Raw genomic sequence first — 12,163 nt, 5'->3', positions numbered from 1 at the left:
AGTAAATGCTACTCCCTTCCTCTGAGGTCCTATAGTTGGTCTGTTAAATGTTAAATGACAGCTGTTAAATCGAGCAGGTTCGGCCTCAGAAACTCTGCTTAGCTCCCCAAAACCTCAACCTGTCCAGCCAGTCCTGCTCCAGGCCTCGCAGGCCGCCACCTGGCCCGCTACAGGCATTTTGTCGGCCTTTGTGTGGTGGGTGTTTTTAGTTCCTTGCATGCAGTTCTGTGCCTGTGTGTCCCAGAGAATCCTGTCGAATGTCCCGCTCTCAGTCACCCTGCATTTTCCTGCTTCCTTCATAGCACTTACCTGAAACGATGTTACTTGTTTATATGTTGACTTGGTCATTGGCCGCCTCCCTTAGAAGGTTACCTCTATGACCACAGAAACTTTGTCTTGTTCACCACTTTCTTTGCCAAAAGAGAAATGTTTGTGGAGCGCAAGAGCGAATGAATGATGGAGCATGCGCGTGTGTCTCCAGAGGACTCGGTAGGCCGGTTGGTGGGGCAGCTGCAGGGAGGACGGGACCAGGGTCGGTCCTCCCGTGGGCTCCCCCGTGGCCATCACCTGCACCACATATGATCTTCCATCCTTCATTTCTCTCTCTCTCTCTCTCTCTCTCTCTCTCTATCTCTATCTCTTTAATTGGGGTTTTGGTTACTGTTATAATAATGTTATGGTCATAAGGAAACCCCTGTAATGTGTGGGAATAATTATTGTGTGAAATGTTTGCTGTATGAAGACCCCAATACTCTGTAACTTCCAAAATGTGGTGAACACCCCCCTATCCTGATGTGAACGCCCTAAGCCCTTACAGCATAAACACCCTGCTCCTGGCATAAGGCACACCATCTGGCCCACACTGATAAGACACGAGTTGTTACTACCGGCTATATAAGCACCAGATTTTCTCCAGTGGACGTCCTGCCTGATGAGAGGAGGACTCCACGGCACTCCGTGAGGCCATCCCCTGACTGACTGTTCCGCTGTGCGAGCCTGAACCAACTGCGGCCGCCTGTCTGTCTCCGTCTTCATCGTCTGCCTGTCTGTCTCCGTCTTCGTCGTCCGTCTTTCGTGTGCATCACCGGATGGCCTTTGCCGGAGCCTAGGGCCCACTAGGAATAGGTAAATAAACCCTGTGTGACTGCATACTAATTCTGTCTTGTGTGTTCATGTGTTCCGGTTCGGCTCAGCTGGCTAGACATTGAAGTACCAGGGGATAGGCTGTTATTGCTGACTCCTGGTCACCTGCTTTTGTCCCACTAAGTCTAGACAGATAAATAATTGGGACAGTTGCTAAGGTAATATATGCTCATTAGTTTAAAAAATACAGAAGTAAAACAAGTAAACGTGGATTTTCGATCCCTCCTCCCAGTGCCTCTCCAGACAACCATGGTTGTTAGCCCTTGGATGCATGCCCTTCAGTCCTTCCTCCCTCACAGGCGCCTCCACTCCTCCTCCTCCTCCTCATGAAGACCCACCTGCTCCGTCAGGAGCATCTGTTCTCCACTCCTCTCCCCACTTCAGAGCAAGAGCCTCTCTGTCCTGAGGCTTCCAAAAACAGATGCCAAACCCTCACCATTCCTTCTGGTCCCCCCTGACCCCTCTCCTCCAACACAAAGCACAGCACAGCGGGCTTGGAAAAGTGAGCATTCTGTACACCTTTGCATCTGGGGCCGTGAGTCTGGGTAGAAACCCTGAGGTGAGGGTGCCTTGGAGGAGCCACAGAGACCCGCCAGGTCGGAGCAGAGCATGAAAGAACTTGCAGTCAACCACAGGCTCTGGAATGAGCAAAAGAGCTGCTTTTGGAAGTTAAACATTCCAGAGCTTTTGATAAGAGGCTGGCGATGAGGTGTCTTGGGTGCTGGGCTACTTCAAGCCGAAAAGCAGGCGAGTAGAGAGGAGGTAGGAGATGGGGCCCTCAGAGAAGGGGAGCCCGAGGGGCAGGATGAAGGCAGGGTGAGTGGAGGCAGCCAGGGGACTAGCAAAGGGGAAGAAGCAGCCCTGAGGGGCCACCGTCTGCAGGGCAGCTGCGCCCGGGCTGACTGGCGGTGCAGTGGTGAGGACACAGGCCCAGGAAAGGGCCACGGGCGGTGAGTGATGCTGGGGATGGGAGGGGACCCCTGCCCTGGGCAGCCTCAGGGGATCTTCCTTTGTGGACTCATGACCCTTCCTCACCCATGGGAGCCAGAGGGACAGACGCCCTTCACACTGGGGACCAGTTTGGCCTCCTTCCCTCCACTCCGGCTCAGAAACCCCGTGGCTCTTTCCACTGGCGACCTCAAGCCCAAATGTGTCCCTATCACTGCCCAGTAAGCACTGCGCCAGAACGTTCATCAGGGGGATGAAAATGGCTGTGGACACGGCTCCTGGAAGAGTGGGGCAGGGGTCACCCTGTTGGGCAGCCACCTGGGAGGAAGAGGGAGCTTGGCTTCAGGATGGAGACCAGTTTGGGGAGTTCCCTTGTCCAGACATACCAACCCAGCGACTCCGGAGAAGGCAGCCCAGAGAGAGTTACAGATCAGGCCTCGGTCCGGCTTCTGTTCTTCAGCAAGCGGCTGCCGTTTGCCTGGCACCGTGGCCTGGCCCTGGGACACTGGAGTCGCAGGCTCAGCGCCCTGGTCCTCACTGAATCCGTAGCTGGGGGGCTCCCTCCTGGATCGATGAAGACCCTGAGTCTTGTGACTGGTCCTAGATCAGCTAGGGACGGAGGCCGCCTGGGGGCTGCCCCTGGGCCCTGGGCCCTGGGGAGCTGCTGAGGCACCAGCTGGGACATGAGGGGGAGGCACTCCACGTCTGCCTCCTGAGGTTAGGGAGGTAATAATGGGCATTGAGGAGTTTCCCTCATTTCAAAGGGAATAAATGGGCAGGAGAAAGTGGAACCTGGACTCGCTGTCAGTCCTGGTTCCTGGCAGGCAGCTGTGGCAGGAAGACAGGGGGTTGCGGGCCATGGGAGGGCAGGCTGGGCCTGGTGGAGCACAGGTGTCTTGGATAAGAGGACCATCCCAAGGGAAAGTTGACTTGGCTGTGCGAGGAGAAGCAAGCAGGCCCACCGCTCCAGGTGCCCCTAAACGCTGGCAGACAAGTCCAAGGCCAGGCCCAAGGAGGCCCAGGAACACGTGCAGGACATGGGCGCTCACGCTGTCACACCACCCACAGGGCACATGTGCACATGCCCACACAGGCTGAATCTCCTGGCAGGCACACGTCCCATAAGCACACAGAACACACCCAAGTCCAGAAACACATATACATCCACACAGGCGCACTCATACAGAACAGAAGCACAGATGTGTGCACGCAGGCACATATTCAGACACAGACACAGGCACACACTCACGCAGCCACATACACAGAAGCGCCCACAGGGGCACCATGGAGGTGACAGGAGCACGCACAGGCTCAGACACAAACTCACACATGCCCAGGCACCCATGAAGGAGATACACACGCAGGCACAACACAGGGCTGCATGTGCACAGGCACACACACACACACACACACATACACACTCCCTGTAACTCAAACTCCAGCTGCCCAGCCATGTGAGAGTTCCTGGCCAGCTGCCCTTAGTCCTTCCCTCTGGCTGCAGCCGGGCCCTCCCTCAGCTCCGCCCAAACCCACTGGTCACATAAATTCCTTCCCTTTCGCCTGGCCCGGAACAGCCTCCCAGGAACCTCTGCCTCTGACTACAGCGCAGCTTCCCTCCTCTGCCCGCTCCTGGCAGACCCAGCAGGACCCAAACATACCAGCCAGCAGCATGGGTAAGGAGCCTCCGCACCACAGCCCGGACCACCTGCAGGAAGCTGCAGAAACCTGGGTTGGGGGCAGCTGGTTACGGAACAGAGGGCTGGATCCAGACCCTCTGTCCCCTCCTCCTCCCCACACCTGCATGTACCGGCTGAGCCCACGTGAGGTTTGGAGGTGCTGGGGAGGGGGGGGCAGAGGGACTGCTGGGAAAGGTGACCGCTGGCTCCCCAGCTACAGTCTGGGGACAGGGCACCTTTCTGCAGCTGAGAAGAGCCGGTCTGGACACTTGGGAGTGGAACCTCTGGGCCCCTGGCAGTCACCACAAGAGGCACAATCCTGATTTCAGCCCTGGGCCAGCTGCTTTCTTGGGGAGCAGGGAGGCCAGGCCTCCAATGCACAGGCTTGCTCTCTAGCTACCCCAGATCCCCAGTCCCTCCTGGGCGGGGCGGGGGGCAGGGGAAGCCCACAGTCTCTCCCAGGGGCCTGTTGCCTCACCACCATCCTCTCAGTCGCCAAAGTCCTCCCCTTCCCCCGTCCATGGGAGTGGATGTCAGGCTGAGGAGGAGTTTGGGTCTGAAAGTGTCAAAGTCCTTGTCCCCTTAAATCTGGCTCTCTCCTGGGCTGGCAGGATGCCCAGCAACCAGCCTGGCACTGGGAAAACTTAATGAACTTCCCTGGGTTCACCTCAAGCCCAAAGATGTTCGGAGATCTCGGCCTGAAATGCTTGGGGGGGGGTGGGGGGGCGTTTCCAGGAAAAGGCTGATGCTCCCTGGCTGAGGGGCGACCATGCAGGCGGCTTCGCCTCCTTCGTACCTTCACTCTCAGACTCTGCTGGGCTTGGCAGGGCTTGTATCTCTGTCTTCACATCTGGAGGATTGGATCTCCTTCCCTCTCTGTGTCCAGACCCTCCTTCCCCTCCCCCGCGTCTTCCCTGCCACGTTCTGACCGCCTGGCTGTGTAACAGAACGCCTCCCCTAATTCCTTTGGACTGGACCTCTCTCACCCTGCCCCCACCTCCTACTCCCCCCGCCCCCCCCCCCCGCCCACTCAGGGCACCAAGTGGGAATCTGCCTGGGACCCCCACCTCTTCCTGGTACCTACCCATGCCTACATCACGATGGTCTCTCCTTTTCAAAAGTCCTCCTGCGCACAGTTGTATTTGACCTTCATAGCCCCCTAGAGAAGAAGGTCGGATATTATCACCCACTTCTAGCAAGTGCAGGGGAGAAAGCGGAGAGAGTGGTTTTCACATCTGGACTCTCCAACGCTGCCGCTGCCTCTCGGCCGCCTAAGCCCTGGGCAGCTGCGAGGGGTGGGACCTGCTCCCTGGCTGAAGGCCTGGGCCCAGGCACAGTGCCGGCTCCGCCCTGGCTCCTTCTGGCTCCCCACGTGCGGCCCCAGCTGTCAGGACACTGGACAGAGGGCCCAGGCCTGAGAGCTGCGCGCAGGGACTGCCTCCAGCCCGCAGTGGCCTCTGTGACTCCTCCTCCCAGTCAGGCCCGAACCCTGATGACGGATGCCTGGCCCCGCAGCCCTCCTCCCCAGCAGTTGACTTTCTCCCCATAGATCAGTGTGGCTTCTCTGGCCAGACTTCAGGGGACAAGAGAGCCCCTCCCTACAGCCCTGGTGGGTGGGCTTTCAGAGCGGGCCAAACCCTCTATTGTGCAAATGAAGAAAGGGGGGCCCACCCAGAGGCAAACCTGGTCTAAGGACATCCAGGCACCCTCCTAAGCCTCACCAGACCCTGACGAGACCAGTTGTATAATCCAGGCTCCGGCCAGGCCTGGGGTCAGGACCCAGAGGGGAGTGGCCCTGTCCCTGGAACAGGCTTTTTGGGGAAGGAAGTGAACAGCACCACTCCGGACTGCTCCTGGGGAACAGCCAGTTTTTTCTGGCCCACCCCTCTCGGTTACTTCCGTGAGAAGCAGATGCGGGCGAGGCTAAGTCATGGGCCTCAGCTCCCGTGTTTACTGCGTGACCAACTGAAAATGGGGCCCAAGTCCACAGCATAACCACTGTGCCATCCAGCCTCCACTGCACTGGTCCTTCTCCTGCCCTCCCCTGGGTCCTGTTGAGTGTCTGTCCACCTTCAGGTCACATGTCTACAGCCCCTGTGGTCACACCCAGCACCATCAGGGCTTTGAGGTGCTGAGAGGACGATTGGAGTGACTGGAGGGGCTGCAGTAGGGCAGGACCTGGGACAACAAGTCTGCCTTGGCCATGGGAGGGTGTGGGTTACAGCTGGTGGGGAGGAAGCTTCACCTCCAGAGTGTGATCCAGCCCCCATGCCCACCGTTTCCACAGCCACCAAGTGCGGGAGCTGTGGACCCGGGTATGCTACTCCTCTGGAGGCCATGAAAGGTAAGGGGGCCATATTGGAGACTCCACCTTGGGAAGGAACTCTGCAAGCCAGCGCCCTCTACTGGTGCCTCACCTGCTGGGGGTGGGGGACCTCAGACCCCGGCCTCCCTCCTCAGGCACAGCCAGCGCTGTCCCTGCCATTCGTCTCCACCCACCATCCCCACGGCCTGCTTTCTACCCCCAGGGCCCAGGGAGGAGATTGTCTACCTGCCCTGTATTTACCGAAACACGGGCATTGAGGCCCCGGATTATCTAGCCACAGTGGACGTTGACCCCAAGTCTCCCCAGTATTGCCAGGTAGGTGGGGCTTGGGCAGCAAAGTATCCCACGATGCTTGCTGCAGCCTGGCCCCAGGAGGCCCTTCCCCAGCTCCACGCTCCTTCGTCCTCCTGAGTATGGGGCGGGGGGCAGCTGTTCACCGCATAAGGCACCCCAGAGGTGCGAGGGGAGAGTGAGGGTCCAGCCTGCTCTGCACTGCAAGCCAAAGTGGGTCCTGCGGGCACCTGTTCCCTAAGCGAGCAGGGGCGAGGCCTGGCTGAGCACCTCCCTCTGCCCCTTGCCCACCCGAGGTCATCCACCGGCTGCCCGTGCCCAACCTGAAGGACGAGCTGCACCACTCGGGATGGAACACGTGCAGCAGCTGCTACGGGGACAGCAGCAAGGCCCGCAGCAAGCTGGTGCTGCCCTGCCTCATCTCCTCCCGCGTGTACGTGGTGGATGTGGGCACCGAGCCCCGCGCCCCGAAGCTGCACAAGGCATGTCCTCTGCCCCTGCTGCTCGCTCGCGCGCTCAGGGACCCTGATGTACCCACCACCCTGGGCGGCTAAATCAGCACCGCGGGGCAGGGACTGGAGGGCAGTGGGGGCTTCTTGTTTGGGCTCTGATTCGGGAGAGCATTTTCCAAGCCAGCCAGGAGCCCAGGGCCTCCCTTAGGCAAGAGCCTGCGATCCTTCCCCCCAACACTCGGTTGCGTTCCCTCCTCCGCGGGCACGCGCTGCCGCTGCCGGAGTGCAGTGGACGCTGCCATTGACCCGGGAGTGAGGGGGTGAAGCCAGTGCTTTCTGCCTCAGGAGCTGGCAGTCTCTGACGCTCTCTTGTTGCTAGGTGCCCAGACTGAATCCCGGCCACATTCCCACAGGGAAACTGTGTCCTTTTGAAGGAAAAGAGACTGGTCAGCAGGAAGAAACGGGGGAGGGGCATGAAGGAGTGGGGCGTGGGGGCTCCCAGGCCTGTAAGATTCTCCTGCCCCTCCTTTCCCCTCCCCAGGTCATTGAGCCCGAGGACATCCATGCCAAGTGTGGCCTGGGCTACCTTCACACCAGCCACTGCCTGGCCAGTGGGGAGGTGATGATCAGCACCCTGGGAGACCCCAAGGGCAATGGCAAAGGTACCTGCTGGCACTGCAGCACATCTCGGGGGATGGGGATGGGGGCAGGGCGGGGGGTCGGTCCCAAGCTGGGGAAGGATGGATAATCTTCCAGGGAGAACCAGGGGGCTTGGTCTCACCCCACATTTAAACTACAGTCAAGTAACTTCAGCTGTTTCCATTGTTTCTATGAAAATGAGCCTTGACTAATGAATTCACTTCAAAGTCATAGCTAGAACAGGCTGCCATGGGGAGTGTATGCGCACAGATATGGCCCCAGAGAACACAGTCATTTACATCATCCTTCATGCATTATGAGCAAATCTCACAGTTCTTGGGATCCTGAATCTCTACATTTGCTATGTCTGTTATGGTGATCGGAGCTGACACTTATAAAATGTCTTATGTGGCAGACACAGCCCAGGAGATGGGTGCAACTATGATGTTTAGGTAGGGGCGGGGGGGGGGGGGGGGGGCAGATTGGAGTGAAATGTCCGTTAAGGTCATTGAGTTAATGTTATGGCACTAGGTCTACGTAACTACTTTTTCCGGGAGACTTTTTTTTTTTTTTTAAGAATCATTTATTGATTTTTTAAGGACCAGGGAGAGAGAGGAGAAAACATCAATTAACTGTCTCTTGCATGCAAGCACGCCAGGCATGTGCCCTGACCAGGAATCAAACCGGCAGCTTTTTGGTGCAAGGGACAATGCCCAACAAACTGAGCCACACTGGTCAGGGCCACCTTCCTACATTTAATGACATTAGGAGTAGACATCGGATTGTATTAAAAAAAAAAAAAAAAGAAGTGTCAACCTGTCATAACATACACAGCAAGGAAAAAACATTGGGTGTTCACGTTGACTTACAAATAAATATAATCTATAAAAAAATAAATCAAGGGAGCAGACCGGAGCTTAGACTCCAGCAGGAATCCCACACCGACAGTGGGAGGCGAGATGAGAGAAACACAGGGTGCGGAGTCCCAGAAGGTCTCCTGGCTCAATGGCAGGAAAACATCCCCTGTGGACTGGGAGAGGGATGAAGTGGGATGTGAGGGAGGGGCACCAACCAAGTCCCCACCTCCCACCTGACACTCTTGGTGAGACCCCTTGGACACCTGACTTTAAGGAGCTGACACCCCCAGTGGGAGGAGAGGGCGCCAGGTAGTGGAGTTGATGCCTATTGGACCTGCCTGGGGTGAGGCTGGGCAGGGGTCCTCTGCCTGGACTGCCCCTACTGCCACCTACTTGCTTCCCTGCTCAGGGGGTTTCGTGCTGCTGGATGGAGAGACCTTTGAGGTGAAGGGGACGTGGGAGAAGCCTGGGGGTGCTGCGCCTTTGGGTTATGACTTCTGGTACCAGCCTCGACACAATGTCATGATCAGCACCGAATGGGCAGCTCCCAACGTTTTAAGAGAAGGCTTCAACCCCGCCGATGTGGAGGCTGGTGAGCATGCCCCCAGGGGTCAGCAGGAGCGTGGGCACATGCCCTCTTTCTGCTCCCAAACCCGACTCTCCAACCCCTCGCTTCCCTCCCGTGGACCCCAGCCCCTTGGGTGAAGGGAGAGGATGTGCTTAGTGCTCTGATGGCTCGAGTGTCCTGATCCCACCAACCCATATCCAACTTTCTGCCCAGGGTCGGGCCCCAGCGGTTGCCCATGCCCTCCTGCCCCAAATCTGAGCCCATCCTCCGGCCACGTTCCCACGCAGGACTGTATGGAAGCCACCTGTACGTGTGGGACTGGCAGCGCCACGAGATCGTGCAGACCCTGCCTTTACAGGATGGGCTCATCCCCCTGGAGATCCGCTTCCTGCACAACCCAGCTGCTGCCCAGGGCTTCGTGGGCTGTGCCCTCAGCTCCAACATCCAGCGCTTCTTCAAGAACGAGGTGACCTGTGCCCTCTGGCCCTGTCCAGCCATCCTGTTGTCGCCTCTGTCCAGGCTTCTGTAGTCATAACGCTCCCCTCTCCCTAGGAGTAGCCAGGCCTCTCTGCCTGGCTCCACACGCCCAGACTTCTCCAGGGCCCAACACAGGGCCACCTGCCTGCCTCTTTACTCTCAGTCCTAGCCTATTTCCACCTTAACCCTAACTGGCCACAGTTATTCATTCATTTATTCAACAAAAGACAAAAGACGGTGTGAGCTTGTATGTCCGCACTGTGCCAGCTGCTGGGCATACAGCGGGGAAGCAGACATGATTCCTGTCTTCAGGAGCCTGCATTGGAACTTGACCCCAGTGGCACGGAGGTCCTGTGTCCACTGTCTCCCTGCAGACATGGCCCTGGGGACACCCAGATCTGCCCCAGCCCCAACTCTGACAGGCTCACCTCTCCACCTCCTCATCCCCATGCAGGGAGGCACTTGGTCGGCAGAGAAGGTTATCCAGGTGCCCCCCAAGAAAGTGAAGGGGTGGATCCTGCCTGAAATGCCAGGTGGGTGCCCAGGAGTGGATGGGAATCAGAAGGTTGATACTGGCCCAGGATCAGGAGTCCTGAAAGCCTCTGAACCCTACCGCCACCCCAGGCCTGATCACTGACATCCTGCTGTCCCTGGATGACCGCTTCCTCTACTTCAGCAACTGGCTGCATGGGGACCTGCGTCAGTACGACATCTCGGACCCACAGAAGCCCCGACTCACGGGACAGGTGGGAGCCCTAGCCGGGGGGAGGGGGGCGCGAGAGAGGGGAGGATAAGAAGAGAAGCTACACAAGGAAAAGGGTGTGAAGGGGTTGGGGGTGATAAGGGAGGTGCAGGAAAGGCTAAAATGGGGGCTGAGGGATGGTGCAGCCCAGGACTGTGGGAGCCCTGGCTTACCTGGGAAAGGGAGGGAGGGATCCTGACTGAGGCGAATGGCTCTTCCTGTACCATCATCCTACATTCTCCACCCCGTCCCACCCAGCTCTTCCTGGGGGGCAGCATTGTGAAGGGCGGCCCTGTGCAAGTGCTGGAGGACCAGGAGCTAAAATCCCAGCCAGAGCCCCTGGTGGTCAAGGTGAGGCGCTCTCCCTGCCCTCGGGCACAGGGCACACTCAGGTCCATGCCGGAGGGGTATGGAAGAAGGGAGGGGGGAACATCCCAGCAAGCTCTTGGGGTTTGGGTGGTGCCTGTGATCCCCCCCCCAGGGCCCTGGGGACTGACCCCTGGTTTTCCCAAGGGGAAACGGGTGGCTGGAGGCCCTCAGATGATCCAGCTTAGCCTAGATGGGAAGCGTCTCTATGTCACCACGTCGCTGTACAGTGCCTGGGACAAGCAGTTTTACCCTGATCTCATCAGGTGAGAAGCAGACAGCCTGGGCTTTCCTCCCCAGTCACCACCCCCCCCCCCCCCGCCCGCTGCCCCTGCCCCCTCCCCCCCCCCCAGGAGGTCTTTGGCTTTCTGAAGATTCCTCGGGCACCCGCCTGCCCCCACCACACAGACCCTGCTCCCTCCTCAGAAACCCACTTGTGCACTCACAACGCCTTGGGGGAAGGGGTTGGCCCACTCTGATCTCTCTCTTCTCCCCCCCTCATTGCCACCAGGGAAGGCTCCGTGATGCTGCAGGTTGATGTAGACACAGTAAAGGGGGGGCTGAAGTTGAACCCCAACTTCCTGGTGGACTTCGGGAAGGAGCCCCTCGGCCCAGCGCTGGCCCATGAGCTCCGCTACCCTGGGGGTGACTGCAGCTCTGACATCTGGCTCTGAAGCTCACCCCTCAGAGCCCCACTGCCACGTTCTGAGCCCTCTCTTCCCCAGGGACCTGGCTGCCCTCGGCTCTCTGGGCCACCACCCTTGGCAGCTTGCCCCACCAAAGCCAAACTGAGGCTGATGAAATGTACTGAGCAGTGTTGCCACATACCAACCACTGTTCTGTGCTGCTCCCCGTGCTGTCTTTACATGAGCTCTTGAAATTATTTCACCAAAAAATAAACTGGTGAAAAAATAAACCTATTCCTTAGGTCACCTTGCCTTGGAGGGCATGGGGCCTGCGATTTCTTTTCTGTCTTGCACAGGGACGTCCTGAAGAGGACCCAGGGGTCACATAACCGTGATTCCAACATGATGTGGATGGTGCCCCAAATCTCACTTGGATAGCCAGACAGAACCTGAAGATTTGGGGGGTGGTTGTGACAAGGACACCCTGGGGAAGAGAATGTCAGTCACTGTTTCTAACCTTTTTAAAAAATCTGTGCGCTCTTTTTAAGAAGCTAAAATCTTACCTACCATCCCCAGAGAATGTAATGTGTCCCCACACACAGGGGACACCCGAGACCCCTGATGACGACAGTGCAATCTATTGCCGCCGCTGGTGAGACGGCCTGGCGAACACACGGTTGTGGGAGGTTAGACATGGGAGACGGGCACATCGCCGGGCAGGCGGGCTGGGAACATCCACGTGAGCCTGCCGTGCGCTCTTGCCTCCTCACCTGGACGTGTTTTAGAACCTTGCCCAAGTCGGAGATGTCTGTCTCCTTTCGCTGTGTGACGTCTTCAATTGTTTATAAAAAGCATGAGATAGGAACTTCAGGAAGCGAAGAGAGAGCAACCAAGAGGTCATTCTACTGACCTCTTTATTCTCTTCCCAAGGCAAGGCCAAGGATCATTCAGGGATTCGTTTACATCCTTTTCAGTCTCCCACAGAGGTGTCTTTGTTTTAAACACTGGAACCATCTAAGGCCCCCTAAGATGGCCAGGTAACCCCAAGAATC

The 12,163-nt window shown here is 57.9% G+C and overlaps 1 protein-coding gene across 3 annotated transcripts; it reads left to right on the top strand.

Moving 5' to 3' along the window:
- The first annotated feature begins 909 nt into the window (after positions 1-909).
- On the top strand, positions 910-11,391 carry SELENBP1 (selenium binding protein 1). 3 transcript variants are annotated; one of them, XM_036343655.1, is made up of 13 exons: positions 910-1,125; positions 3,728-3,764; positions 6,055-6,111; positions 6,296-6,408; positions 6,681-6,866; positions 7,378-7,498; positions 8,742-8,924; positions 9,188-9,366; positions 9,832-9,910; positions 10,002-10,123; positions 10,378-10,470; positions 10,633-10,751; positions 10,997-11,391. In XM_036343655.1, exons 2-13 carry the CDS (start codon positions 3,761-3,763, stop codon positions 11,157-11,159), a joined length of 1,419 nt encoding a protein of 472 aa, XP_036199548.1. In that variant the 5' UTR covers positions 910-1,125; positions 3,728-3,760; the 3' UTR covers positions 11,160-11,391. The 3 variants fall into 3 exon arrangements, with proteins under 3 accessions (XP_036199548.1, XP_036199547.1, XP_036199546.1); XM_036343654.1 differs by having other exon boundaries at positions 3,666-3,764; XM_036343653.1 differs by lacking the exons at positions 910-1,125; positions 3,728-3,764 and adding an exon at positions 3,783-3,911.
- Positions 11,392-12,163: the final 772 nt, after the last annotated feature.

Source organism: Myotis myotis, unplaced genomic scaffold (assembly GCF_014108235.1).
Source record: "Myotis myotis isolate mMyoMyo1 unplaced genomic scaffold, mMyoMyo1.p scaffold_m19_p_18, whole genome shotgun sequence".
In the NCBI taxonomy this organism is placed as follows: Eukaryota; Metazoa; Chordata; class Mammalia; order Chiroptera; family Vespertilionidae; genus Myotis; species Myotis myotis.
This window is presented reverse-complemented; position numbering and strand designations above follow the sequence as displayed.